The 26090-nt window shown below is 33.3% G+C and overlaps 3 protein-coding genes across 8 annotated transcripts in view; all 3 read right to left on the bottom strand.

The window, feature by feature from the left end:
• Positions 1-4723, bottom strand: part of LOC110092194 (transcription elongation factor SPT6 homolog) — a 34238-nt gene extending 29515 nt beyond the window's left edge. Inside the window, exons 1-12 of one of the 2 annotated variants that reach the window (XM_020816634.2) lie at positions 4483-4723; positions 4304-4402; positions 4064-4187; positions 3868-3952; positions 3613-3766; positions 3394-3529; positions 3025-3277; positions 2741-2929; positions 2544-2651; positions 2063-2449; positions 1867-1977; positions 912-1697 (exon numbers count right to left, since the gene is read on the bottom strand). In XM_020816634.2, coding sequence (XP_020672293.1) covers positions 912-1697; positions 1867-1977; positions 2063-2449; positions 2544-2651; positions 2741-2929; positions 3025-3277; positions 3394-3529; positions 3613-3766; positions 3868-3952; positions 4064-4187; positions 4304-4402; positions 4483-4516 — 2466 coding nt within the window. In that variant the 5' untranslated portion in view covers positions 4517-4723. Of the gene's footprint in view, positions 1-911; positions 1698-1866; positions 1978-2062; positions 2450-2543; positions 2652-2740; positions 2930-3024; positions 3278-3393; positions 3530-3612; positions 3767-3867; positions 3955-4063; positions 4193-4303; positions 4403-4482 lie in introns of those variants that run through there. The other variant, XM_020816635.2, reaches the window with a different exon arrangement.
• Positions 4724-11348: 6625 nt separating this feature from the next.
• On the bottom strand, positions 11349-16016 carry LOC110092192. The gene is made up of 3 exons (XM_020816631.2): positions 15712-16016; positions 15133-15189; positions 11349-12241 (listed from the first exon to the last, which is right to left on the bottom strand). The coding sequence occupies exons 1-3, from the start codon at positions 15815-15817 to the stop codon at positions 11397-11399; spliced, it is 1008 nt and encodes a 335-aa protein (XP_020672290.1). The 5' UTR covers positions 15818-16016; the 3' UTR covers positions 11349-11396.
• Positions 16017-18599: 2583 nt separating this feature from the next.
• The window catches only part of LOC110092190 (DNA-(apurinic or apyrimidinic site) lyase, chloroplastic), a 13456-nt gene continuing 5965 nt past the window's right edge, over positions 18600-26090 (bottom strand). For all 5 annotated transcript variants that reach the window (XM_020816625.2, XM_020816623.2, XM_020816627.2 and 2 more), the window contains exons 11-13: positions 23145-23304; positions 19612-19750; positions 18600-18799 (exon numbers count right to left, since the gene is read on the bottom strand). In XM_020816625.2, the coding sequence (XP_020672284.2) occupies positions 19629-19750; positions 23145-23304 (282 nt within the window). In that variant the 3' untranslated portion in view covers positions 18600-18799; positions 19612-19628. The remainder of the gene's footprint in view (positions 18800-19611; positions 19751-23144; positions 23305-26090) is intronic.

The following is a 26090-nucleotide window of genomic DNA, read 5'->3' as shown; positions in this document are numbered from 1 at the left end:
AGAAAGAACAACTCTCCACTATTCTCTAGCAAACCCTAGAGCCCAAGCACAAGACAAGATCTCCAAATCTCATTCAAATTCAAGATAAGAAACCCTAATTCACTCCAAAGCCTAATTAAACACAAGAGGACTCAAGCAAAATCCCAAAACAACCCCTCTCATTCAAACCTGCCAAATACAAAACTTAATGCAAAGTGGTCGCCTCAACCTGCCGCCCCCCCCTCTGGTTCTAAGCCGCCCGGTGTAGAACCGGACCGGTCCAGGTTGGACCTGGACCAGCCGGCCCCTCCTGAGCCGGCGTAACATAATGCTTATATTGCTTTTCAAGTTTGCATGAGGTTAGAACTCACAAGGAATAATGGAGCCATGTGAAATACTTAGATATAATCTCTTTAATAAATAAATAAATAATTTTAATAAATTAAAATTTAAGTTAATATTCATTCTAAATAAATTAATTTAATTTATTTAAATAATTTATTGAACCAAAACCGGTTCACCGGTTGAACCAGCGATTTTGATCGGTTTAGTTAAGTTCAATGTGAAACCGGTTTTAATAATAGACTGGACCGGCCTTATGACTGGTTCACAGTTTGAACCGGCCGGTCCAATATGATTTTAAAAGCTTGATGATAACCATAGCCTAATAAATTAGAACAACAATTCAACAACAAAAAGAAAAAATTTATCATTCATAAAAAAAATTACTGCAGCAAGTAAATTAGTTCCGCCAAACAAGAAAAAATACTAGTCAACATACCTTAAATTCAACAAGGGAACAAGTAATACATGCACTGAGAGTACAAAGGTTCAATATGTGTAATATAACACATAGATCAGATTAAATAGGGTGATCAAAAAGCCAAACATTTGTTCAAGTTATTCCATACTGAAAAAAATGTTGAATATACCTCATAAATGTCATCCTTAAGCTGTCTGCATGACAGATTGGCAGCTCCTAAGCATACAACATGAGGCTGGTGTTCAGTCATAAATCTTAAAAGCCGGTCTTGATCACCCTTTTTACGTTGCTGCTCAGCAACACCCTGGGATTTTATGCTAATGGAACCTGCGTAAATAATATCAACAACTTCTCCAGCTGAATCCAGCATTACAAAAGTATTAGCAGGCTTTCCAGGTCCCCAACAGCAGGTCATAACTCTTAATTCCGGTTCATCTTCATTCTCAATGTCAACAGAATTACCCTTTCTCTGATAAGGGCCTACAGAGACCTTATTCCACAACTGCTTTCCATATTCCATCAAAAGCCAATTCTTAGCTCTGGCCATCAATAGAGATCGTGCTTCCTTTTCCATTGAAGGAAGTATGAAATTATGAAAGGAATCCTCTAATATCATTTTGCGTTGCTCATTCCAAAGTTGAGCTGGCTTACTTACACATTCACTTAAATAGCACTCACTCGCATCAACAAGTAACTTGCTTTGTACAGATTCTGGCAATTTTATCGTAACCTGAAGAAGTTTCTCTTGCTCTGCTTTCTGAATAAGCAGCCACTGTGCATCAATAAACTTAGACAGAGGTTTATCCCTTAGCCACTTAACACCAGCAAGTTGATGATATGCATCAATTGTAGAGTTTCCATCAGTAGTAGGGCTTGTAGAGACAACAGCATTTTCCATAAAAATACTACGAACATGCTTTCTAACAACAGGCTCACAACCAATTTCTACTGCTGCCTGCAACAATAAAAATACCAGACAGCAAACATAAGCTTACAAAAAAAAGCACAGACTTTTCAGTTTTTAAAGATCACACAGAAGTTTTATGGGGACAAAGAATCAGTGATAATTTAGGCATATAAGCCAATCTAAAAAAAGGAGTGTGTTTCATTATCAGATTAAATACCATATGCCTGGCACCTTTGAGCACATCTTGAGCTGCCTCAAACATTGCGCAAGTGAAATTTCTAGCTACTTCCTCTGGAACTTCTTTTCCATCTTGCAACTCTTCCAACCTCTACATACAAAATTTAGATTAAGCAACCATTCTTTGTTATGTGTCTGGAAAAAAAAAAAAAAACAAGCCAGAATAGCATACAGACCATCTTTTCCAATGAGAGGTGCAATCCAAATTGTTCAGAATTAAAGCCAAATTTGTTAGCGACCTCCCACAAACCAGCTTTGTAGCATATGCTGTACAAGGATTTTCTCTTTGGCCTTTTAAATTGTCCTTCTTCTACATCAACTTCACCTGGGGGAAAATGCAGGTTGAATTTTGCATCTACATCATCAGCCTCTCTTTCAGATTTTGCCTCCTTAAGAGCTTCAGAAATAGAGCTAAAGATTTGTCTATTTAATGCAAGTCTAGTTTCATCATCAATCCTACGAGCTTCCTCCTCAAAACGTTTGGAGTAGTACATTTCAAGAGCACTCTTGCGCTTCTGAAGAAGTAACCACTTCCTATCCAAACTATGCACTGCCCAAAGAACCTTGAAGAGATGGTAGAATCTACTAAGCACATTATTCAACACCTCGCAATAACCAACAAAGAATGAAGTTATTAAAATGTTCAAATCTGCCTACCTTGTGCCATTTAATTGGAGAATTTTCCTCTGTATTTTGAATCATATCATCAGAATCTTTTAAGAGACTACGGCAAAACTCCTTTCGGTACATAGCAATGAATGGAATCTGGATGGGATCAGAAAGATTAGTGGCAAAATTCTGCTTGTAGGAAAAGTTTTAAAAAATTAATCCATTCAACAAAAGCTAATGCTCACATCTAATTTTTGAACATGCACCATAGTCAAAACACGTCCAATATCTTCCTTATCAATATCCTTTACTAGCTGATCATGACCAAATAGAGGTGAAACAAAGGAACTGCTGAGTTGGTTGTATATCCAGGCACTCTCCTCTTCAATGCTCTTGTCATCTGTAGGTGGAGGTCCTGTAAGGTCCTCCAACAGCTGCATTGAAGAAAAATCCCAACATGATATTTAAGCAAAAAAATTGGTAGCAAAATTGTCAGCATAGATGGAGGCAACGGGGATTATTGGATTACCTGAATCCTTTCAGGTACATCTGTTTCTCTTATAGCATCATCCTTTGGCGTCATATACTTCTCTGAGAGAATGAAGGGCTCAAACTCATCCTCTAGTCTCTTTTCCACCCATTCACTAGAATCTCTTGCCATCCCTTGTTTACGGAGCATCAATAGCTCATCAACATCACCAAATATCTCTTGAGCTTCCTGTAAAGCAGATGACGAAACGCCAGGGGCCTGTTTAGATTTCTTTTTCTTCACCTTGGGTCGCCTATATTGAGCCACATTTCCTTATAGTTAGTAACAAAAAGCCAAATTGTCATAAATAAGCAAAAAAAAATCAAAATTATAAACAAGATAATCTCATTTAGGATAACATTTAGATACCTCACAATGGTGCCATTCTCATCAACATCTTCCTCGTCAACGATAAAATCAGCCATCTCATCCTCATCGCCAATCAAATCCCCCTCTTCTTCTTCTGGTTGCTCCTCTTCTTCAGCAATATCTTCAAGAGGTGCACCTGATAACATAGTATAAAACTTGTGAATGTCATACTAAGCTTGTTATACACTGGGCTGATGAGATGCAACTTAAAGTGCAAACCTTCGTCATCACCAAACAAGCTTCGCTTGAGTTTCTCCTCGGCAGTTCTACCACCACGATCTGCCCTCTCAGATTCTTCATCATCAGAGAAACCGGAACGCTCCTCCGCCTCCGAATCCCGCCCAGCCTTTTTCAAGCGCTTGAATTTGCTACCCTAATCATGTACGCTCAATTAATTTAGTCAATACCAAGATCGATCCAAGCATTTAGTAAATGTGGGAGCAACTATCAAGAATTAGAGCTCAAGTGCCATACTGGTTTAGGCCGATGTACAGTGATGTTATTATCCTCTAGCAACTCATAGTCGTCCTCATCAAGAACGTAAGTCCTTTCAGACTCTCTGCAGTAAAAATAATAAACATGAATAGTAGAAAGGCCAAAGGAAATGAAGCGCATACAAAATCAAACAGATTCTTCGACAAAGTATGGAATAGAGAGGCAGGTATCTTGCCTTTTTTTCTTCCTCTTTTTTCTGTGCCGCTCCTCATCACTGTCCTCGTTGTTCTCCTCTCCCTCTTCTTCTTCCTCCACATCATCCACTATAAACCCATCCTTCTCGTACTCATCTTGTCCCTCTGCTCCACAGAGTGAAGCCCAAACAAGAAGCCTCATTAGAAGCCATTCCAACATAAAACCAAAAACCAACCATAAATCTAGCGTACATGCAGATAAAAGGAGCATAAAAAACAACCTTCTTCATCTTCCTCATCATCATCCTCATCCCTCTCCTCAATATCACCTTTGCCCGCCCCTTGCATGTTCCCTTCGTCATCCACCTCCTCCAACTCATCTAAATTAAACAAGTGAAAAAGCACGCTTATGTTTTCCGCAAGTCGTTGAATTGAAAGAAGAAAACGTATAGAAACTTACCTTCATCATCGGAGACTACTGCTCTCCCGCCCATCCTGCGGTAAACTCGATAATATCGAGCGAACTGGAGCGAACCCTAGACCGAACCCACTGCTGCTAACGAGAGGCGAAATCAGCGGATTCTCTAGCAAATAGAGCCTCTCGGCGATTAAAGAAGCAAGTTAGAAATGCAAAGCCTAAGGCGCTGTTTGGTATCGGATTTATGTTGGGATTTAAGTCGGATTTACGCTAAATCCAGCCAAACGGTTTTTATGCGCGCGTTAAATCCCGGGATTTGAAATCCCAAATTTAGGGATTTACGGCTTAAATCCCGGATTTACTAAATCCCTCGGTTCGGTGGATTTAACGGGATTTAGCCTTAATTTTATAATTAGTAATTAATATTAATTTAATTAGGTTAATTAATATAACTTAAACTATATATATTATTATTTATATATATTATTATGTATGTAATTAATAGTTAATAAGTACTTTGTACATAATATGTTATTAAATTCATAACACAATAATTTTTATTTTTAATTTTATAATTATTTTCTTCACATTTAAATCCCTAACTATCATAAATCTTGAAATATGTACCAAACAGTTTCTCATAATTTAACAAGATTTAACATTTGACGTACCAAACAGTTTTTAGAATTTGAAACATTTCGGATTTACTAAATCCAAATTTACAGGATTTGCTAAATCCTACTAACAAAATAAAATGGTAATTAATAGACTTTACAGTGGTTTAAGATATTTAGAAAAAAATATTAATATAATATTATATAATTATAAAAATTATGTAGTTTTAATATAAAGATCATATAAAACATTGTATTGAATAGAACTCTATAAATTATAAAAAAAATATTCATTAAATAGCCCATCATTTAAAAAAAAAATATTGATAAAATTGGTTTGCAAAACAAACAACTAATTATCCCAAAACCCATGTGTACCTACATGTGAACACTACCCCTAAAATTAGAAGAAAGTTATTATAAATAAAGCATAATAATATTAATATTATGATGAAGACAATTTTTTAATTGGACTTATAATGAGTCCTAAAAAAATTTATTTGTCTAAGTCAAAATAATGACTAATATAATTAGAGTCCTTTGCATGCAACAACTTCACATGATAATCAATGATCCCTATATAAAATGGAAAATTAAGATTGCCCATTGAATCATACCCAAAATACTTGAGATGCAGTTAAAAAAAAATGAAAATTATATAAGGCAATAGGTTAAATAGTTTTCCAACTTCAGATGGGCTTACTCGTACTACCCAAAGTTTATAAGATAAAGTATGATAATTTCCTTAACTAAATTATACTTCATTTTATATATATTGATAAAGCTCCTCCTAATGGCTTTGTTTAGTATCAAAGCTGCTCTTAACTTCTCTGCTATATATCACAACTTTTCTCTATAATTTACTCTATGGGATGGTTTGACGTGTTTGCTGTGAATCCCTAAAATTTTCTTATAAAATTTTTTGACATAGAACAATCAATATTTATTTCGGGAGTCATCTTTAGTCCAAATCACAAACCGTCTTCGCCGGAATATTTATAATGTTGTGTTTTAGCTTCTCTAATTTTTTCATAATTTTTTGGCACTGCCAAAATTTCTTAAAAAAATCGGCACATATTGATACAAGTGAGAGTTTTGGGACAGTCATGTGTTCGTTTTACAAATATATTTCATCATAATATTCTAAATAAAATTAGATAATTTATGAATATTTTTTCGTAGATTTTGGAATTCCTAAAATAATTTTTATGAATTTTCTATTGAAAATTAGTTATAATAATATTATTATACATTATTAAAAAAAAAAAACATTTTAAAACACTACCTACCCTAAATCCATATGCGCCTTTCATTTCCACTTAACAGAAACGGCTAACAGAGGATCAAAATAAAAAAGAACTAGATAAAAAGAAAGAGAGAGAGAGAGAAAGACCGATTTTGTCTTGAGGTAAGGCATATTTTGCCCATTTCAAATTTAAAAAATGTACAAGTTTTAGTGAATATTTAGATTACAACTTTGTATCCGTTAGCAAAAAATGGGGATAATTTTGCACTGATAAAATTTTCAACGTGTAACTTTTTATATGTTATAAAGATTATGATTATACACATCTTAAATATTTTCTAAAAATTTTACATTTAGGGTTTTGAAAATTGCAGGGTTTTTATTGAATAAAATTATATGGATATTGAAAAATAGTGATGTAGTGCAATAAAAGTCTTAAAACATCGTGTTACGCAATCTCTGGTAATTTGATAGTTTTTTGAAACTTTACATTTTTTCCTAGTTGGTTTTTTGGTTGTCTGTTGTTACATAATTTTGTAAAATTTTGATAGATGCTCAATTACTTTTTAATTGTTATAATGTGATGATATATATGCATATATGATTAAATTGTATCTATTGGGAGCTATCATGGATCATAATTCTTTGAGATTTTGTCTATGCCAATAAATTATTGGGAGTTATAAGGGGCAATAATCATTTGAGATTATGTATGAGACAGGGATATGTGATATATTCTGGCGCTATAAACACAAATAAAAATGGAGTCATAAGTAGTCAGAATCTTTTGAGATTATGTCTGGGTCCAGGAAATGTGATCTAAAATACTATGTTATATGAATTTTAATTAATTTATTTGTTTAGTATTGTTGATTTAAAATAACTGCTATGCATTTATTGCATCTCTCATTTTAATGATTTATTTAATTTACATTTAACTACTTTTAAATATTTAGTAAAATATTTGATAAAAGAAAATTTAAAAACTTAGATTAATTTGTGTGGTTTGTTGATCTCTTGTAGCTCACTGTGGTTTTGCTTCTAATTTTAGGATCTAGGAAGGGGAAAAGGTTGTGGACTAGCGATTCAGGATCAAATCTAAGGTCATAAGTATTTTTCTATTTTTGATTTTTTTGTACAGTCATGACTAGTTAAATTTTCAATTTTGTAGCTCTTACATATAGTCATTTACTGTAGTGTAGATATTTATTTTGATGAAATAAAATAAATTTTGTAGATGAATTTAATTTCAGTATTTGAATGTTTTAGTAGATATGTAGTATGTAGTTTATTTCAATAAATATTAGCATGAAAATCTAAAATAATTTCAAAACTATATCTTGAGATTTGTTTATCAAAGCTCAGCATAATATGACATGTCCTGATCAGGTTGGATTGTGACATATGCATCCACAACTATTTTCTTCCATTATTGTACATGTTTCAAAATATAATCATGGACAATTATGTAATTTTATATGGCAGCTCTTGTGCTTATATACCTACACTATAACATGTATCATGAGCCCACATCGCTATAATTGTAACTTACAAGTACATGATCTGCCAGCGAATTGACGCATCGATTCATTAAACAATGGGTCCCCATTAGCAAGCACCACAGAGGAGGAAACTCTTCAGCGTTACGGTATTAGTTCATTTTATGGGCGCCGCGGCGTAAGTATCCAAAGCGTCGCGGCACTAGAGTCTGTTTTGTGTTTTTCTATAAATAATTTGTTATAATATTAGTAAGGGAGTTCATTTACTTAGTTAATTTCAAACTTCGTAATGCTTCTCTGCAATTTTCTTAGGAGTGACAACTAAGGGAATTCAAGGATTACTAGATCCACTTTATAAGAGTATTTGGTTAATGTTTATGGAAGCAATTCTGTAAGTTCAAGTCGGAGTGTAGAGGAGATCATTGTACTCATCCGGTGATATCTTTTTTTGTACTTTCTTTCATTTGTGTAATTAATAAAAAAATATTTTGTTTAACTTATTCTTCATGTCTGACTAAATTCTCTAATTTTGAATTGATGGTGTAAATGAAATATGAAGTACTAATGAATTTTATTCATCAATAATTTAAAGATATTTTTAATATAACAAGTCTTCATTTAATGCATAAGTGGTCATATAAGAAGTTAATATCATATGTAATATGAAGCCTATGAATAAGAGAGCAGGCTCAACCAGATATATTTGATTAATATGATATAAGCATAAGCATAATATTTGACATATACTAAATTTATATATATAAATTATAATGAGGGGATTTTAACAGTATATGTTTTACTTGCTCTTCTAAGATTTTCATAGAGTGACAGACTATATGAGTTTTGAGTGGTCTTGAGGTTTGAAGGTTTAATATATCAGTTGTCTCTTCACGCTCGACTGAGTCGGCGGTTATGTATTTGCTATGAATATCATCAATATAAAATAGAATCATCCTAGATTGCCATCATTATTATAAGCCTATTAAATAAAGTATTCAAAATCTACCATAAAAGGTTCCATTAGCTTATTCAAACACAAAGAGGCAATTTGTGATTACTTATATTTACATTGGATATTGGATATGAAATAAAATATGTTTGATATCTTAAAATATATTTGATATCTTAAAATATGCTATTTTTATTTATTTGGTAGGTGATGGTCATCGGTAGATTTGCGACGATAGTGGCAAAAGACGACCAGAATGGTGGTGGTAGCAGGGTCTCTAATGCACTGCTGACGATGATGGTGATGATAGCCCACAACAAGGATAGCTGTGGTTGATAGCGATAGTTATTTTAAAATGACTCAAAACATCTAAAAGTTAGGTCGAGTATTTTTAAAAATAAATTAATTTTTCTAAAATTTTTAAAAAAGCTAAAAAATGCAAAAATAAATAAATAAATAAATAAAAATAAAAGTAATTTCAATCAGACTAAGGCAACTCTTATAAAAAATAAAATAAACAAAATTATATGATTGAGTTTGAATAGTCTACTTAAAATTTTTCCTAAAACTCTCCACAAGTCATTAACATCTTTTGAATGAGAATTTGGCGAATCTTATTCATTCATCGAGCTAAGCCTTTGAAGGAGAACTCCAAGATTTGTAAGTATATTCAAATGTTCTCCTTTTAAGTCGGCATAAATCTCGCTAACTTCGCTACAAAAGACTAAAGTGCAGGAGAGATTATTGGGTTTGGACACCGAACGTAGGTTACCGTTCGGTACTTCAGAATACCAAGTAATACTGAACTAAGTATTGTGAAGTACTGAGTTCGGTACTCCACAGTACCGAGCAATACTGAGCTCGATACTAAGCAGTACCAAGCTCAGTACTGGTCAGTAATGTGGACTACCAAGCTCATACAGATCTTAGTAACGAGTAGTGGGTAATGTGGAGCATTAGGCTCTGAACATCGTCCAGTGTCCGAACCCAATAATTCCCCCAAGTGCAGCCTTTAATATATTTCATTTCATTTCCACATATATGCTATAATTATGTAATTTATATTTTTTTCTCTTGATGTAACTCCTCCCTTTGATAATTTTCTTCATTTCTCTCTTCATTCTCCACGACACTTTTGGAAAAGCACAAGTACTACGCACTCTCTTGTGCACTTCAAACATTGAAATAATAAATATTTGATTTTTAAAAAAAAATATTTAGATCAATTAAGAAAAACTCATACACAAATCACATACGTAAGACTCAACTCAAATTCAAGACCTCTTAATTAATAACTAAAGCTCCCAACCAATAGAATGCATATAATTGAACTCAATTGCTGTGAGAATGATTGTAAGTAGCATACCAAATCATTAAAAAATCATCTCTTACTACAACAACCTTGTTTCCTTATATAGCAACTTCATTGCAATACTCTCCTCTATTGGAGGAAATATTATGTGCGGTGTCTAGATGGAAAAAATCATCCGGATTACTGCATTTTCACTGAGTATTTATTGAGTATTTATTGTTTACTTGTAAATATTCAATTAATATATAACAAATCATCAATACTCAATAAATATTCAACAAATACTCACAACTAAATATTTGTTGAGTATTTACAAACATATAGTAAATACTCGGTGAATACGCAATTAATCCAAACGATTCTTCCCGACCGAACTCCACAGAATAATATCTCCCTCTTTCGTACCTCCACACCCACCCTATACATTTCTATTGGTTGTCTTACAATAACAAGTTTTCAATCCTTTACAGCTTATATATATAGTACTTTTACAGCTGACTGTTGAAGCCTTGCAACACATGATACTCCCCCCTTATGGATAACCTCCTTAACTAACCCCAAAACATTAACAAATTCTAACACCTTTTGCTTTCTTCAATTAAAACAATAAAGAACACTAACTATAACTGCTAGTTAAGTTCCAAAATTACAACCACATGTAATAACTAACAAAAATAACACTTTTACATGAGATAATAGTTAATTACATAAAGATAAAACTTGCAAAGAGCTAATGCAAATCTTGTGGAGCTCCTCTTAACAAGAATCCTATTGATGTCATACATCAATTCACTCACTTGAAAGAACCTTACCCTACAAAGTTAATGTAGCAAGCACAAAAATACTAAGTTTCAATTCCAAGTCTGTGAAGGGAAACAGTGGTCAGTACTTTCATGTTTTCTGCTTTTACTTACTGAGATGTGTGAAGTAAATTATGTAATGAAAAGAGAAGTTAAACTGTTCACATAGGCAGTAAAAAGAAAACATTAAGAAGCGTGCGCCTAATTCAACATTTTCTTCCTCTAAGCATGAAAAAGAACTTACAGTCAAAAACTGGAATAAAGCCAAGATCCTGATAGACTCTTCTCTTCAGCTGAATATTCTGATAAAATTTTGGTTAGGAATAGAAGAATTGATATTCAAACAAATAAGCTCGTCCTAATAAAAAATTATATGGCTCGTAATAAAACCAAAGCTTCAGCTTTAAGGATGAGACTATGTCTTCGTTTGGGATGGCTTTCTTACTGCTTTTGAAGTGACTTTTTAATTAAAAAAATTTATTTTTTTAATAAAAAGCTGCTTTAAGAAGCAGGAAGAAAGCCATCCCAAACGAAGCCTATGACACTGCATTCTCTGGTTGAAATTGAGGACCAGAATATCCTGTTCTTTGATGATTTCTTGGTACTAAAAACTGGCCAAGCTGCAATGTCTTATGAGGCTGAACCTTCTCAAATGAAGTGTTGTTTCTGCTGTTTCTACCAGAACACTTCCAACTACTGTCCCTTTGATGATCATCTACTGGATACCCTGAATTCGTATGATTCCAGCTACTGTTTCTTCTATCCTGACAATCCTTCCAGCTATCATGATGCCTCCATGATTCATCCTGATCTTTCCAGCTAACTCGATGTGAAGTTTCCTTTCCATTAACATACATTGAATGGTTTCTCCTACTTTGCCAGGAATCACATTGCACAATTCCATTCCCCCAACCATTGTTGACACCCATATCATCCCATAAAGAAGCTGGAACTGGTTTTTCAATATGCTTGTCCCAATTTGAGGAAGATTGCTCAGCCTCACCACATCTTGTCACAGCCATGGGTTTATCTTCCAAAGAATCCAAATGATTAATAACTGGTTCGACATCAGTATCGGGGTTGACGAAACTTCTTTCTATATCTGCTGCTAGCTCAGGATCAATAAAAGTATCAAAATCGACCTTTTCAATATACATGTCCGGGTCAGGCAGTGGAATGTTACAAGGGAGATGATTAATTTTCGCCCAATATCGTGCTTTTGCATTGTGGAATGCTTCTCGCCCCGCAGAATCATCCCATTTGGCGACGTTCTTGTAAATGTACAATACTCTATCAGCATCACATATTTTCCTCCAAGGAACTCGGCACACATAACTGCAAAATGTCCTCTCCCATGAAGGAACTGTATGATAGCTATCTCCTGACAGAGAGAGATAGAAAGAGAGGGAACAGATAAGAACAATTCGAAAATGGTGCGAATAGTTTATAATCAGGACTTCTCTGGGAAAGAATGTCATGTGTATGGGTGGGATGAACCAAATGAATGCAAAAAAGATGATAACAAAATCCTATTACAGTCTTAACTGAGGAGAAACGTATAATAGAATAAAAATAAGATAGTAAACAAAACAAAAACTTTGAATTTATATCCCAATCAAAATGAAATTTTGAATTGTACACTGTATTGATAGATGGCTCAAGAATATTCATATACAAAATATAGAAGAAATTATTGTTCTTTGGTATTGTCTATTAACCAAGATCAAGTTGAGCTCTTCAAATACATGCTTATGTTAAGAGAACTGATCATGGTTCAATAGGCACAATGAGCTTGCTAACCATGATCAAACAAAATGCGTAAGTAGCATAACTAGTTTACATACTGATGCGGACATCCAACTGTCCATGCCCATCCGAGGAGGAGTTGAAGATCGATGGCCGTGATCGTCCTACATTATCTTAAGTTTTTATTTGTAATTTTTATTTTAATTATGCATTTTTCATTTTTACCCTTAAGGGTTTAATTTTATGTAAGCTCTAGGTGTATGATTATCATATTTTAGTTTCTTTTATTTCTGAGGCCTATATATAGAGGCCCTTGCTAGTGTAATGGTATGATAGAGTTTTAATAAAATTTTATTCTGCACTTTTGTTCTTTGGGAGGACGTTAGTGAGAATCCCTATGGAGGGAATTGTGGTTTCAACCATCTACATGATGGGTACGAGCTCGTGGTTTGAAGTCCCTTAGTGAAGGGCATCATATCACCCGTCGGTCTTCGAAAGAGTCTAAGGCTCGCGGTTCTATCTTTTTTTTTTTTTCATTGTTTTGTTTTTCCTTATTTCCCTAAACCGCCACCTCCTCAAGCCCTCCACCAAGGCGCGATCCTCTCACCCCATCACCTCCACACCATCGGCCTACACCAGTCCCTTTCTTCTTCCTCCCTCCCCTTGGCCGAAACCCTCCAAGGCTCCACCCACCCGCCGGCCACCTCCTTCCCTAACCCCACTTCACTCCAAAAATTCATCTTTCCTTAATTAAGTTGTCATTAATTTGAAAAGATTTTAAATTCAAATCAATCTAATTTGAATTTCAAATCCATCCTTATTAATTATGAAAACTTCTTTCATTCAATTAATTAATCAATTCTAAAATTGATTGGTTAATTAATCCCTAACCCAAATACATTGAACCTAGACACCCCTATTCTCCCCTCCCTCTTTCTCCCTCCATTCAATTAATTTCCTTCCCCTTATTGCTCCCCAATTATCTCTCATCTCTTAATTTTGAATTTTAAATTTTGAAAGGTCTTTAATCTCTTTCCTAATTTAAGATTCTAATTAAAGAATCATTCAATTACCTCATTACCAACTTCCTAATTTAGCCATCTTATTTGAAAAAATTTCGTAATTCAAATTCAAATGAATTTGAATTTTAAAATCTTTCCTAAATATCCTACACCTATTTTAAAAAATTCCCCTCAATTAATGCAAATATGAATTAAATGATTGGATTTGAATTTAATTCCCCCTATTCAATATATGTGGGCACATATATTGAATGTGGACAATTCTTCCTCTCCCCTCTCTTTGGCCGGCCCCCATCCCTCCCTTATCCAATAAATTAAAATTTTTTTAAAATTCAAATGACCCCTACATCGTTCTACATCACATACAAGCTTACAATAAACTTGCTTTAGAGGTAGCCTATGACAATCTGACTTATCAGCACAGCTAATCCAAAATAACGGATGGATGCATAAGCCTACAATAATCGTCTCCAAGAGTTTAGGAGTTATTCAATATAGTGCATTATTACTATTTTATTTCTATGAGTTTTACTACCCTTGGAACCTACTTTAAGGATACCCAAATTTTGCATTATAGAAGAAGAATTAACCTTGGAATCATACAATTGCTTTGAGTGTCATTCAATAGGTAAAAGACAGTTATAGTTATGGCAGGACTCATTATATTCAAGCTCAAACATAGTAAATGATTGGAGGATTATTCAATAAGTAAAGGATGGTTCTAAATGACTCATTATATTGTATATCAATTACAGTTGCACTTAGAAAGCATTTTGAAAGATGAATTTATAGATTCATGACCACTAAGGCTAAGCTTTAACAATGCCAAACCTATAAAATGCACGGAAAATTATTCAAACCACAAAGACATTATACTAACGCTATAGCTCAGACCATCAAAAACAAAAATGCCAACTTAGGTAAAGCATGCTTAAAGATTGTCGAGTAACAATACATGTCAGATAGTTTTAGCCCCAAGAATTTCAGTACAAAACGGCCAAATGATTTAAGGATCATGACTACATGCAAAAGCATTCATTTTTCAGCTTCTACGAATTGGTTTAAGGTTTCCAAACAACATTCATAGGCAGTAAGGTTAAACGTCCAAAACACCAAACATCCATTACTTGATTGCTTTTACAATAAAAATTAGGAGAATTTATGTACATACCACAGATATCTTATATATTTATATAGATAATACTTAAATTTTTATATTTACTTACATAACAACTCAATCTTAGATCACATAAAAAATGCCACTAAAACTAACTTATCTAAAATGAATTACATCTTTTCATGCATATGTTTTGATGTGATTTAGACATCAAGGTGCTATATAAATAAATTTATAGATTTATGTGTTACATATGTAAATACATAATAATTCTACAAAAAGTATGTAAATCCCCCTAACAACACAAAATAGATACGTATGAAGAACCCGTTCAACACAATAAACCATCAAAGTCTACAAAAATTTCACAAATATATCATGAATTACCCCATCCATTCGATGTAAGTTTCCCTGAGCGTTCGTCCTCCCTCCAAGATCTAAATCCTGCAAATTAAAAGTTGCATCATGGAAATATTCTTATCATATATATCAAACAATGCAGTAAAAAGAGAAAGAATGAAAGATGACACAAAAACACACATTTTCCACAGAAATCTTAAAAAAAAAAAAAAAAAAACACTCCAGTATGAATTCCTAGCAGAAATGCCAGGACTTGCAGAGCTCACAAAGGATTACCAAATACTGGAATATCCAAACCTCCTTAAAAAAAGCATAAAGACGACACGCAAGTACGAACACTAGATCAATAACTAAGAGATTAGACAAAACACGCAGCCAATACAAAACCCTAGATCCAAATCCACAAGCCAGTACCAAAGAAGCAGCATTTCCAACAAAAACAAGAGATTAATGGAGCTATTTGAGGCAGCTCACCTTGATCATCTGTTGAGCATTGGTTAGCAATCAAGAGTTTTTGAGTTCGGAGCTTGCATATGTGATGTGTGTGAGTTTGTCTTACTTGGCTCAAAAGTCCCAAAAAAAAAAAAAATTGCTAATGAAACTTACCAGCCTGATTCTGCTGTCCCCAGTGCCTAGGTGATTTCGATGGCCATCGTCCATTGTCATCAAGCTTCGATTGATCCCAATTGCCCCAACGCCTCTTCTCCCCCATCTTTCGAAAAGCTTAACCGACGAGAGATCGACGATCGAAAGAAGAGCTAGAAGGCTGTATCGTGGATTGGACGCGCAGTGCTAGGGTTTGGTGAGGATATTGATCTCAGGGAGCAGAAGGATGCCTGAAAGAGAAAGAAACGAGAAGGGGCGGGACACCTAAAATGCTGAAGGGGCTGTTTGGCAACAAGTAGGATTTAACTTTTTTTTTTTTTTTTTTAATTTGGGACATAGCCCATTTTATTAAACACAAATAAAAAGTTCAACATAAAGGTTCAAACTAATACAGAAAATAAAAAAGAAAAATACAACAATAGCCAATCATTCTATAACAAATATAGAATGAATAAACCCAAACCAATACCTATAGAAAACCACCAATTATAGTAGGATTTAACTTTAGTGGGATTTATTAAATCATGTAAATTTGGATTTAGTAAATCAAAAATGTGTTAAATCCTTAAAACTGTTTGATATGCCAAAATGTTAAATCATGTTAAATTCTGAGAAACTGTTTGATAACATATTTCAGGATTTATAGCTGTTACACATTTAAATGTGAAAAAGATAATTATAACTTAAAAATAAATTTATAATAAAAAATAAAAAATATTGTGTTATAAATTTAATAATATGTTAAGTACAAATTACTTATTAATTATTATTTATACAATTAATTATATATTTAATAATAGATATATTAAGTTATATTAATTAATCTAATTATATTAATAATTACTAATTATATAATTAAGTTAAATTAGATAATTAATTTATGCACTAATTATACAATTAAAAATCCGGGATTTACTGAATCCCGGGATTTAACGTGCGCACAAAAACTGTTTGGTTGGATTTAGCCTAAATCCGACTTAAATCCCGCTGTAAATCCGATACCAAACAGCCCCGAAGAGTGAAGAAGGGAAGGTGCTGTTCAACTATTATAACTTTTTAATCTTCATTTTCTTATTTTCTATAGTAAACTTTTCTTCAATTGAATGTGAATATATAAATTTAATGTAAATAAAAGTTGTGAAAACTAAATTCAAAAGAAGGAGAGGTTCATCAACCAATCGAATTGAGGTCGAATTAGATGACCTAATAAATAATAATATTATTAAAAATTAATTAAATTAATATAATATAATGTAATTATATGAGCATTTAATAATATTTAAAAAATTTTTAAAATATATAATAAAAATTTATAAATTCGAACTATATTATTCATGCAACTTTTTTAATCCTATTTCATATGAGAAGCTTGAGGTTGTTGTCTTAAACCTTTTATATAGTGTAAAGTACATATTTTTTGTTAAATATATTATTTGAGATATTTGAGCTAGCATACATATATTATTGTGTAATTAATCATCATATTTGATAAAAATATTTATTAATTAAAATATATTATTTAAAATTTAATTAAAACAAAAATAGTTTTTTTTTTTATTAAATTGGCGGGTTCCATTCTACCGGTTCGGTCCGATCTGATTTTAAAAATAATGATATAAATAAAATTAAAATATTAGCAATAATCTATAAAATTCTTATCAACACTATTTTTCTTAATTTAATTATATTTTGTTATTTCTCATAATTGAATACTGCCATTGTCACTAGTTTGACGAATAGAAATATATCATATTGTCTCTTTCTATTATTATATAGTAAAACCATTAATCTAAATTAAAAAATCATCAATTCAATTATTAGAATAAACATAACATATTTCAAATAAGATTTTTAAGCATAAAAGTTATTTAAGCCAAAAAAAAAAGGAGAATTATTTTCACTTAGGGTTTGTTTGGTTTTAGTTTGAACTTTGAAGTAGGCATGAAATGTTTCATTTGCTGAGATTTTAAAAATAATAACGCTTGAGCATTTTACTTGATCATCAAGAATAATTCAATCTAATCTAAAGAATTTGCCCCTTAGTTGCTTAGAAAACCTTCGCACCTCAATCAAGAATAAAGTATTCTATGCAACATCGGATGCTGTCTAGAGGCCAATCAGAACAGTCACATTACATTTTTGCTCGATAACAGTGCTGGATAGTAGATACCGCTCAGACCGTCCAATTTCCGCACAAAATAATTTCTCCACCTCAAGTACATCAAATTACTCATAAGCCCTAATACAAAAAATTAATTAAAAATAAACATATTTTTCATTAATCATAGAAACCACCTTATGAGATTAATAATAATATTTACATTATTTAAATTAGTAATTAATCAACTAATTTGCATATTTTTCACTATTTAGCACATTTACTTTTGTAAATAATAAAAAAAGCAACAAGAGAAGATTTTAAGTGCATTTTAAACTGAGAGTTTAGCACCAAACAACGATTAATTAAGAAAAAAAACACTTAAACATACAGACGATCCCCGATGTGATCCACATTGATAATTAATTAATTTTTTTAGCAACATAATTAGTTGATTGACATCTTCATCATAGATATACAACTTCATATCATGATCGAGTTGAAATATTCTACATAGTTATTAATACACAACTTCAAAAGTTAAAAAGAATATTAATTTATAGAAAAATATTAAACTATTTTTACCTGCACCATGCTTAAATTCAAATATTCATTTAAAGAATTTAACAAACAAATTAATCAAAATGATTTTTTTTTTTTTAACTTGCCTTCAATAAATCTAATGAGTTTTGATAAAATATACAATTTTAATGATCAAGATTCCATCAGAGCTTCAGCTTCTCAACATCTATAAAGCTGTTGAGAAATTCAAAGAAGAAGAGCAAAAATATATGATCCAAAATGGACCTCCACAGAAAGCAAAAGCCTTTGTATATTTATAAAAGCAGGGTTTGATGAACATAGTTCCATCTGTGCATTCACAAAATCAGAGGGGCTTATATATATATATATATACCTGCACCAGTAGAAGAAGACCTGAGCAATAAAAGTTTTTGCCTGGACCAAAGTGTAGCCTCTCTCACCTGAAACCTGCACATATTATTAGCATTAGGAGATGACAGAAATGCTCAGCAGTTCCAGGATTATCTACCACAAATTGCTTTGCTAGGTGAAGGCATTCACTGCCACAGCCTACCAGCTGAGCTCATATTGAATTTAGTTCAATTGAGCTTAGCTCGACTCACGAGCTGACTCAACTCAAAATAATTTGATCTGGAGTTGACTAGAAGGCAATCAAGGCAAGTTAAAATTGATTTTTTTTAATAATACATATAATTAATAAGTTCATGTACAACTAATATGGATAGAATACACAGAGGCAAGTAAACTAACCTTTTATTCAATTATTATAAATCATAATGATATTACATAATGAAGTAAGAATAAAAAATAATTAAAAAAAGAAATAAAAAACATAAAAATTGAATAACCAAAGCCCAAAAGGAAATACTAATCGTCTGTTACAAAAATTTTAAATGCCAACTAAGAGATCCTACTACTGGTAAGTCTACTTCTATTATGATAGACGACCATAAATTATACACAAGAGAGTTTGGTGAAATTTTTATCTCACAATAAAGTCAATAGTAGATTTCAATTCTGGTCAAATTTTGATTTTTTTTTAATATATCATGTGCCTTCCCCTTCGAAGAGGGTTGCGAAGCATCAGTCTACTGCAGGACTAAGGTTTCGTTTGGGACGGCTTTCTTACTGTTTCTTAAAACAACTTTATTAAAAAAATTGCTTTAAGAAGCAGTAAAAAAGTCGTCTCAAACAAAACTTAAACTTCTCATGGCATGCCAGTTATTGAAAGTGAAACAAAAAGAATAGTAAGTATTTACCAGCTACAGCCGTTAAGCTAGAGCTTCAGTATAAGCCCTATAGGACAGTGATCACTGCCATCCACATGTGATAGAATATAAGAATCATGAACCTTATCTGCAATGATCTCGGAGACTAGAAAGTAGTCAAGCCGCCATCCTGTGGTGAGGCAAATAGATCAGAGGTAGAAATCCTCGCCTTCACTTGTAATAGTCATAAAAAGAATTTAATGGAAGAAAGGAGCTGAAAGCATTATTATAAAAGTTTGTTCTCGTTAACAAGCATGAATAAAGTAGAATGTTCAGAACTTCATATTAATAAGCTTAATCCTTTGCCTGTGTGAAGCAAATGACAATGGTGTGAATTGATTCTGCATCCGTGCATAATAGTAACAATAAAATGTTTAAAAATGCATGACAAACCAAAAACTCAAGATATGACCAAACAGTTAAAAAGGTTATGGATTTTGATCCTTATTGTTGGTTTTTTACTCCACCCATAGAAGTGATACCTAGAGCTTGGGAGTCCACGATAATATATAGGAGGTCAGTCCGATTGTGGGGAAATTATTATGTGCGGACGCCAAACGCCGTCCAGAGACCAACCAGAATATGCCACGTCACCCCCGCTCTGTACCGTGGCTCAGTACTGTGCTTGGTACCACTCGGTACCGCGCTCGGAACCGCTGACGTGACACATTCTGATTAGTCTCCGAACGGTGAATTGTGTTCAATGTCCGCAAAGAATAATTTCCCCCAATTGTGATTGTAGGACTAATCTCCAAATCATGTAAATACTGTGTTTTCAAGGGAAAATCCACAATAAGCGTGTTGGAACAGTATAGCTCAAAACAACTTTAAGAAAAAAATATAAATTATTTAGCTAGCTGAAGCACTATCTCACCATTACAGGATACCTAGCCCTCCTGATGTCAGGCTGCACATCTTGTCAATGCGCCCAAGAGAGTGTCGCTTACTAGTTAGGAGATCGGGCGACCGGTGTAGATGTTCCCTAGTGCCACCTCCGCATTTGAAAAGCAGTTCTTTGGAAGCATGTGTCATGCCCATTGTTTGGCAATTTACTCATTTTGAGAGGAAGGTCTGTTCTAATTCATCTTCCTATTCGAATTTTGCTCTTCCATATGGTTATTGAAGTTACGGAAATAGCATCACTTTGAGCAAGATGGGATTAATTTGATAGAGTACTACGCCTTCTTCAAGCATTTCATCCAAAAAAAATAAAAAATTCCTCTTGCAATAATTTGTTTATTATGGATTATTACACCGTCTTTGCTATTGATAGTAAGAATTAGATAGTATTTAAGTGATTAATTTTGTGGAGAGATTATTATGTGCGGAGTCCGAACGTCACTTTTCATCCGGACTTCAATCACATGAAGACAGTTGGATTTTCTCTTTCTTATATACAGTTTGAAAAAAACTCACGTGTCTTCGTGTGATAGGAGCCCGGACGGCGTCGAGACTCCGCACCTAATAATTTTTCGATCTTGTGACTATAACATGACAACATTTTAATTTTACCTTCATCTCAAATGTGTATCTTAAATGAGCTTATAAAACTATTTCAAAAATTATTTCTACGAATTTTTCTTCATAGTTTTCTAGAGTATATCAATCAATCCTAGTTACCTTTAGCTAACCAAAAAACATTCCCAAATAATCCAAAAGTAAAGTGACATCTAAGCTATTTGAGTTAACCACTTATTTAACTTAATTATCTAAGTTATTCTGCTAGCAAAATAGAAAATCACTTATTAAAATCTTAACATTTGGGCCTTAATGTATTGGTGATATTTTAGTTAATAATATAATTTTGCTAGCAAAATAGAAAATCACTTATTAAAATTTGGATATTTTGTTATAAATTTTAAAGCATCTCTAAAAAAAGTATTCATTATTTTAAAGCCGACAATTATGGTCCCAAGCCAAGATAAAAATAGTTGATGATATTTTTAAACGTTAACTTGTGCCACACCATGAAATATTTCTTGCTCCGCCCCTGTCCTTTTTGTTATATTACGAATTTTCATTTTTTTTTTATCTTCATCCTCAATACAAACAACCCCAAACATGACAATAAAAGGCAATCATTATTTGATTCAAAAAACCAAAACAATGATTGAAATGAAAAATAATTACTCTTGCCTTGAACATATCAAAAGTACTAATTAATGACACCATACATAAGAATTTACTTAAGTCTATTGATAGGCTACCCGCCCGCCATCAAAAGAAATAATAAATATATCTATCAAATCAACATATTATGATTCTAATTAAGGGATTAAATTCCCAAATAAATAGGTCTCATGATTCATATTGCCAAAAGGCTAATTACCAACTCCTATTAGATTGGTTCATAGCATTATCTAAAAAAGTTTCATTAGAGGTTATAGTTTGCCATTTTTAATTGTGAAATATGATTATTCAAGAGGTAATCTAGTTAATTTTCTAGGGCTTAAAAACTCAAAAACAATCAACTGCATATATTTTATTAGGCATAGGTTCCTTCAAGATAAAGTGCTTAGCATCTCCATAGATCTTAACATCAGAGATCATTAAGTGCCCATGTCCCTAGGGATTCTATACTTAGCTCCATTTTTTATATACTTCATACGTTGAAGTCTGAGTAGAGGGGATATTGCAATATTAATGGAGCCACGATTACTCTATGAGTGCCCTAAAAGAGGTTTTTGAGACAACCACATGAAACTTTGCCTTTGCATAGAGCTTCCCAAATTTAAGGGGCCTGGATGAAGGACCTGAAGCCTCTAATCCTCCTCATTAAAGAATTACGCAAATACCTTATCTCAAATAAGTTGCCAATGACTTCAAGCTTATTAGATTTTACTAAAGAGCCTAAATTGATAAGAACATGATTTATCATAATGGCATTGCTCTCTATTGTGGCATATATAGGAGTGGTTATATCTTGTTGTCACCAACAAATCTTCATCAAAGAAAGTGATGATTGCCATTGAAATTGCATTTAACATTTGTATGCATATATCAAATCTAATAGGAAATGATGTACACATCCAACAACCTTAATCTAAGTTACAAAATAGAACTTCCGTCTTGCATTTTGAGGAACAAGTTTAAGTTCTGGAATACTTCATAAACAGGCAAATGGAAAAAAAAAATGTTATTGATAATAGCAAGAAAGTTATTCTCTGCCAGCATGTTTACTATAAAAACGCATGACTATAACAACAACAACAACAACATCAAGCCTTTATCCCACTACGTGGGGTCGGCTATATGAATCCTTTTTCTCCATTGTGTCCTATTAAAAGTCAAATTCTCGTTAACGCATGACTATCTAGAACTTTATTTTTTTTTTTTTTTCCTTTAGCAGATTCACCAGTATTTGAATACCAACATTTGAAATCAGTAAGTTTCAAAACACAACCACCTCACGGCATTTTTCTTCATATGAATCATACAAATTTACTTTTTTCGATTATGTTTCGGATCGGAATATCAAAATGTATAAAATTGATGAGAAATCTCCCGCAAAAATTGTTTTGTACCTTTATTTGTCTTGCGCCCTCCGTGCCTATAACCCCAATATGTGTATGCCACTACCCCAGGGTGTTGCCTTCTAAAGGTGTCCACAAAGCCTCTAGACAAAAAGTTCTTTTGAAATGACTCCCTTTCTTCATTTGTAAAGCCAGCACTACGGCGATTTCCCTGTTCATGTCATTTCAATAAAGTATCCATCATCTCATGTGAAGTCATAGTTCAATAGATGTTATCTAATGTATGCAAAAAAAAAAAAATTTCATTTTATCCATATAAATATTTTTCTTCAATTTCACCTAAACCATAGGTCTATAACAAAATAAATAGCTTTGTTTGGTAAGGTTGTAATGATGCATTATGTTGTTTGAATTGAAATAGAGTCACTGCCACTTAGTGTGAGAATAGTTAGAGACTTAAAAGCTAAATTGTATAAACCTAAAATTTGATAGATTATGGAAATATGTACCAGTGCAATTACATAGATTATGGGTAATATGTGGCAATGTGTTGAGCAGCGAAGAAATCATCGATAGCCAAGTTGAGTTTATTAAAATAAGAATATTCAAATGGACATTAGTGAGGTAAAATCATGAAGGATAGATTGAGAAAAAAATTATTAAATGAATGGTGAGAATAGCATGTATTAAATATAAATGGGTGGAAAATAGAATCAAAAGGTTTATGCCTATACATTTAATGGCTAGATTTAAAAGGAAAGAAAGTGTAATAAAGGGAATATAGATGGATGATGAGCAAAAGAATTTAAAAATATATAAATAACGCCTCATATGTGACACTTAACAAGAATGAATAGATATGAGAATTCATAAGCCAACCCCATCTAGTTGGAATAAAGCTAATGATGATGATGATTATGAAGCCTTTTAAAAATCATAAAGCCAACGTAATTCTATAGAGTTCCTCAAAATAATTGTTACATCAGTATGTCTTGGTAAATCTTCATGTCAGCTTAGTCACAAAAAACGCACCCTGTAATGTTTACCATAGCAAGGTTTTACACATGAAACAATATGTTTGGTAAACTATATTACAATAATTTATCATGATTGGAAGCCAATTGACCATAGTGTAACTTTAAGAAATAATTGCAAGCCGAAAAAGTCATAAATAGCTCTTTATTATTGTTAATAATGCTTTTGCAGTTCTATGTAACAAAAATTTACAAGGCAGCTGAAATAATTGAGCATCATGAGGTAATGCAGCTAACTGGAGAGTAGTTGAGTTTTATTCAACCCAAAAAACAAACTAAGACTGAATTATATGCTCCTTTTTTGTCGTTGTTTTTTTTTTAATGACATCATTCTTTCGGTTTGTGTGGTTAAAATGCAAATGAAATCCTATTGCATACGAATTTTTTCCATAGCTTCAAATCATGAGTAATGAAATTGCAGAGCAACCTGGCCATCTCCGTGGTATTGGCGTTTTTCTTCAGAACATGAGATATCATTCGTTTGGTTTATGGTAAACGTGCAAAGGAAAATCCTATTATATATGGACATCCTCCATGGCTTCAAATCATGAGCAATGAACTTGCAGAGCAACCTGACCATCCTTGCAGTAGTATTTTGATGGACCGGTCAAGCCAGTCCCTCCTAAATTGGCCATAGTTTACAGCAGGCGGAAATCGGACCTACATTAAGATCTCGCCCCCTTTGGGGTGGGGCCCAGGGGCATAATTTAAAGGGAGATGGGGGCAGCTAGGAGGGAAAATTCAAATGAATGGACTATTTTGGAATTTGTCTTATTGTTGTATGCTTTATGTAGGTGGTTTACCCTAAAGTTCAGTTTTTTATGCTTGATTTTGCCGAAATTAGTTTTGTTTAGGTTGTGAGGGCTCAAGCTGACAGCTAGAGATTTGGGAGAGCGGGATCTTCCTCTCCAATCGAAGATCCAACTGTATCTTGTGTTTTTCTTCGTAGTCTTTCAATAAAAAAGTGTTCTTGTGTGTTCTTCTTCCAAATTTCTTGTGTCATTCTGTTAGACCGGTCCTCCCTGGACCGGTCAGCCGGCCCAATCCAGCGGGCCGGTTCATTTTTATCGGAGAAGAGGGCGGGCGAACAGCGGGCGGAAACAGGCGGAAACCGCAGGAGGGCGTGAGGTGGGGTCCACTTGAAATTCAAGTTGTTTCTTGGAGCCAAAATGAGGGGAAGTGAGTGCAATTAGGTCCTTTTGTATCTATTTTGAATTGTATGCATTAAGTAGGGAGTAATGAGGAGGTTTAGGGATATGTGTTTTTTGTCTTGTAGTTTCTCTTGTTCTTCTTGTCGACTTGGGCTCTAGATCGTATTCTAGAGATTGGGAGAGTGCGATCCTCCTCTCAAATAGAGGATCCTTGTATCTTTGCTATTTTCCTTTCATCTTCTAGTAAAAGACAAGTTCTTACTTCGTGTTTCTATCATTTTTCTCGTGTTTTCCCACTGTTTTGGCTGATTTCCTGCTGTGGACAGCAGTTTGCTGTGAGATCTTTGGCTAAAGTGATTAGGAAATACTTGGAATCAAGTATTTCCTATCAAATTGGTATCAGAGCAAGTCTTGGGACAAATCGTGGGCTGTTTTGATCAATTTCAGCGGCTGAAATTGTACCGGAAAGGGAGAAAATCACTAAAAAATTTTTTTCCAAATCTTGAGATCTTCTCCTAAATTGCAAGCCGTAGGAGATGGCGGCTAAGAAGTTGGATGCTTTGGAGGAGAGGATTGAAGGAGAGATAAATCAAATCAAGGAAACCGTAGAAGAAAGAATGTCCTCCATGGAAGGACAAGTGGCCGATCTACGGGATATGATGAAAAAGATGTTGGAGTTTCAAACCCAATCGGCGGCATCTGATGCAAAAGGGCCCGCAGTGAAGAACACCAACTCTGAAATCCATAGGGAAGAAGAGGAAGTGGAAATCGTGGAAGGGAGTAGGGGAAGACCTCATCTGGAGCCTTTCCAG

This window comes from Dendrobium catenatum, unplaced genomic scaffold (assembly GCF_001605985.2).
Source record: "Dendrobium catenatum unplaced genomic scaffold, ASM160598v2 fragScaff_scaffold_621, whole genome shotgun sequence".
NCBI lineage: Eukaryota > Viridiplantae > Streptophyta > Magnoliopsida > Asparagales > Orchidaceae > Dendrobium > Dendrobium catenatum.
The sequence above is the reverse complement of the archived record's forward strand: the minus strand, read 5'-3'. Positions and strand labels throughout refer to the sequence as shown.

Coding starts and splice junctions, on each gene's coding strand:
- LOC110092192 (XM_020816631.2), bottom strand. CDS start 15,817: ATGGGGGAGAAGAGGCGTTGGGGCAATTGGGATCAATCGAAGCTTGAT. Junction 15,190..15,711: donor GGGACAGCAGAATCAGGCTG/GTAAGTTTCATT, acceptor TTTAATTTGCAG/GATTTAGATCTTGGAGGGAG. Junction 12,242..15,132: donor ACTTACATCGAATGGATGGG/GTAATTCATGAT, acceptor TCTCTCTGTCAG/GAGATAGCTATCATACAGTT.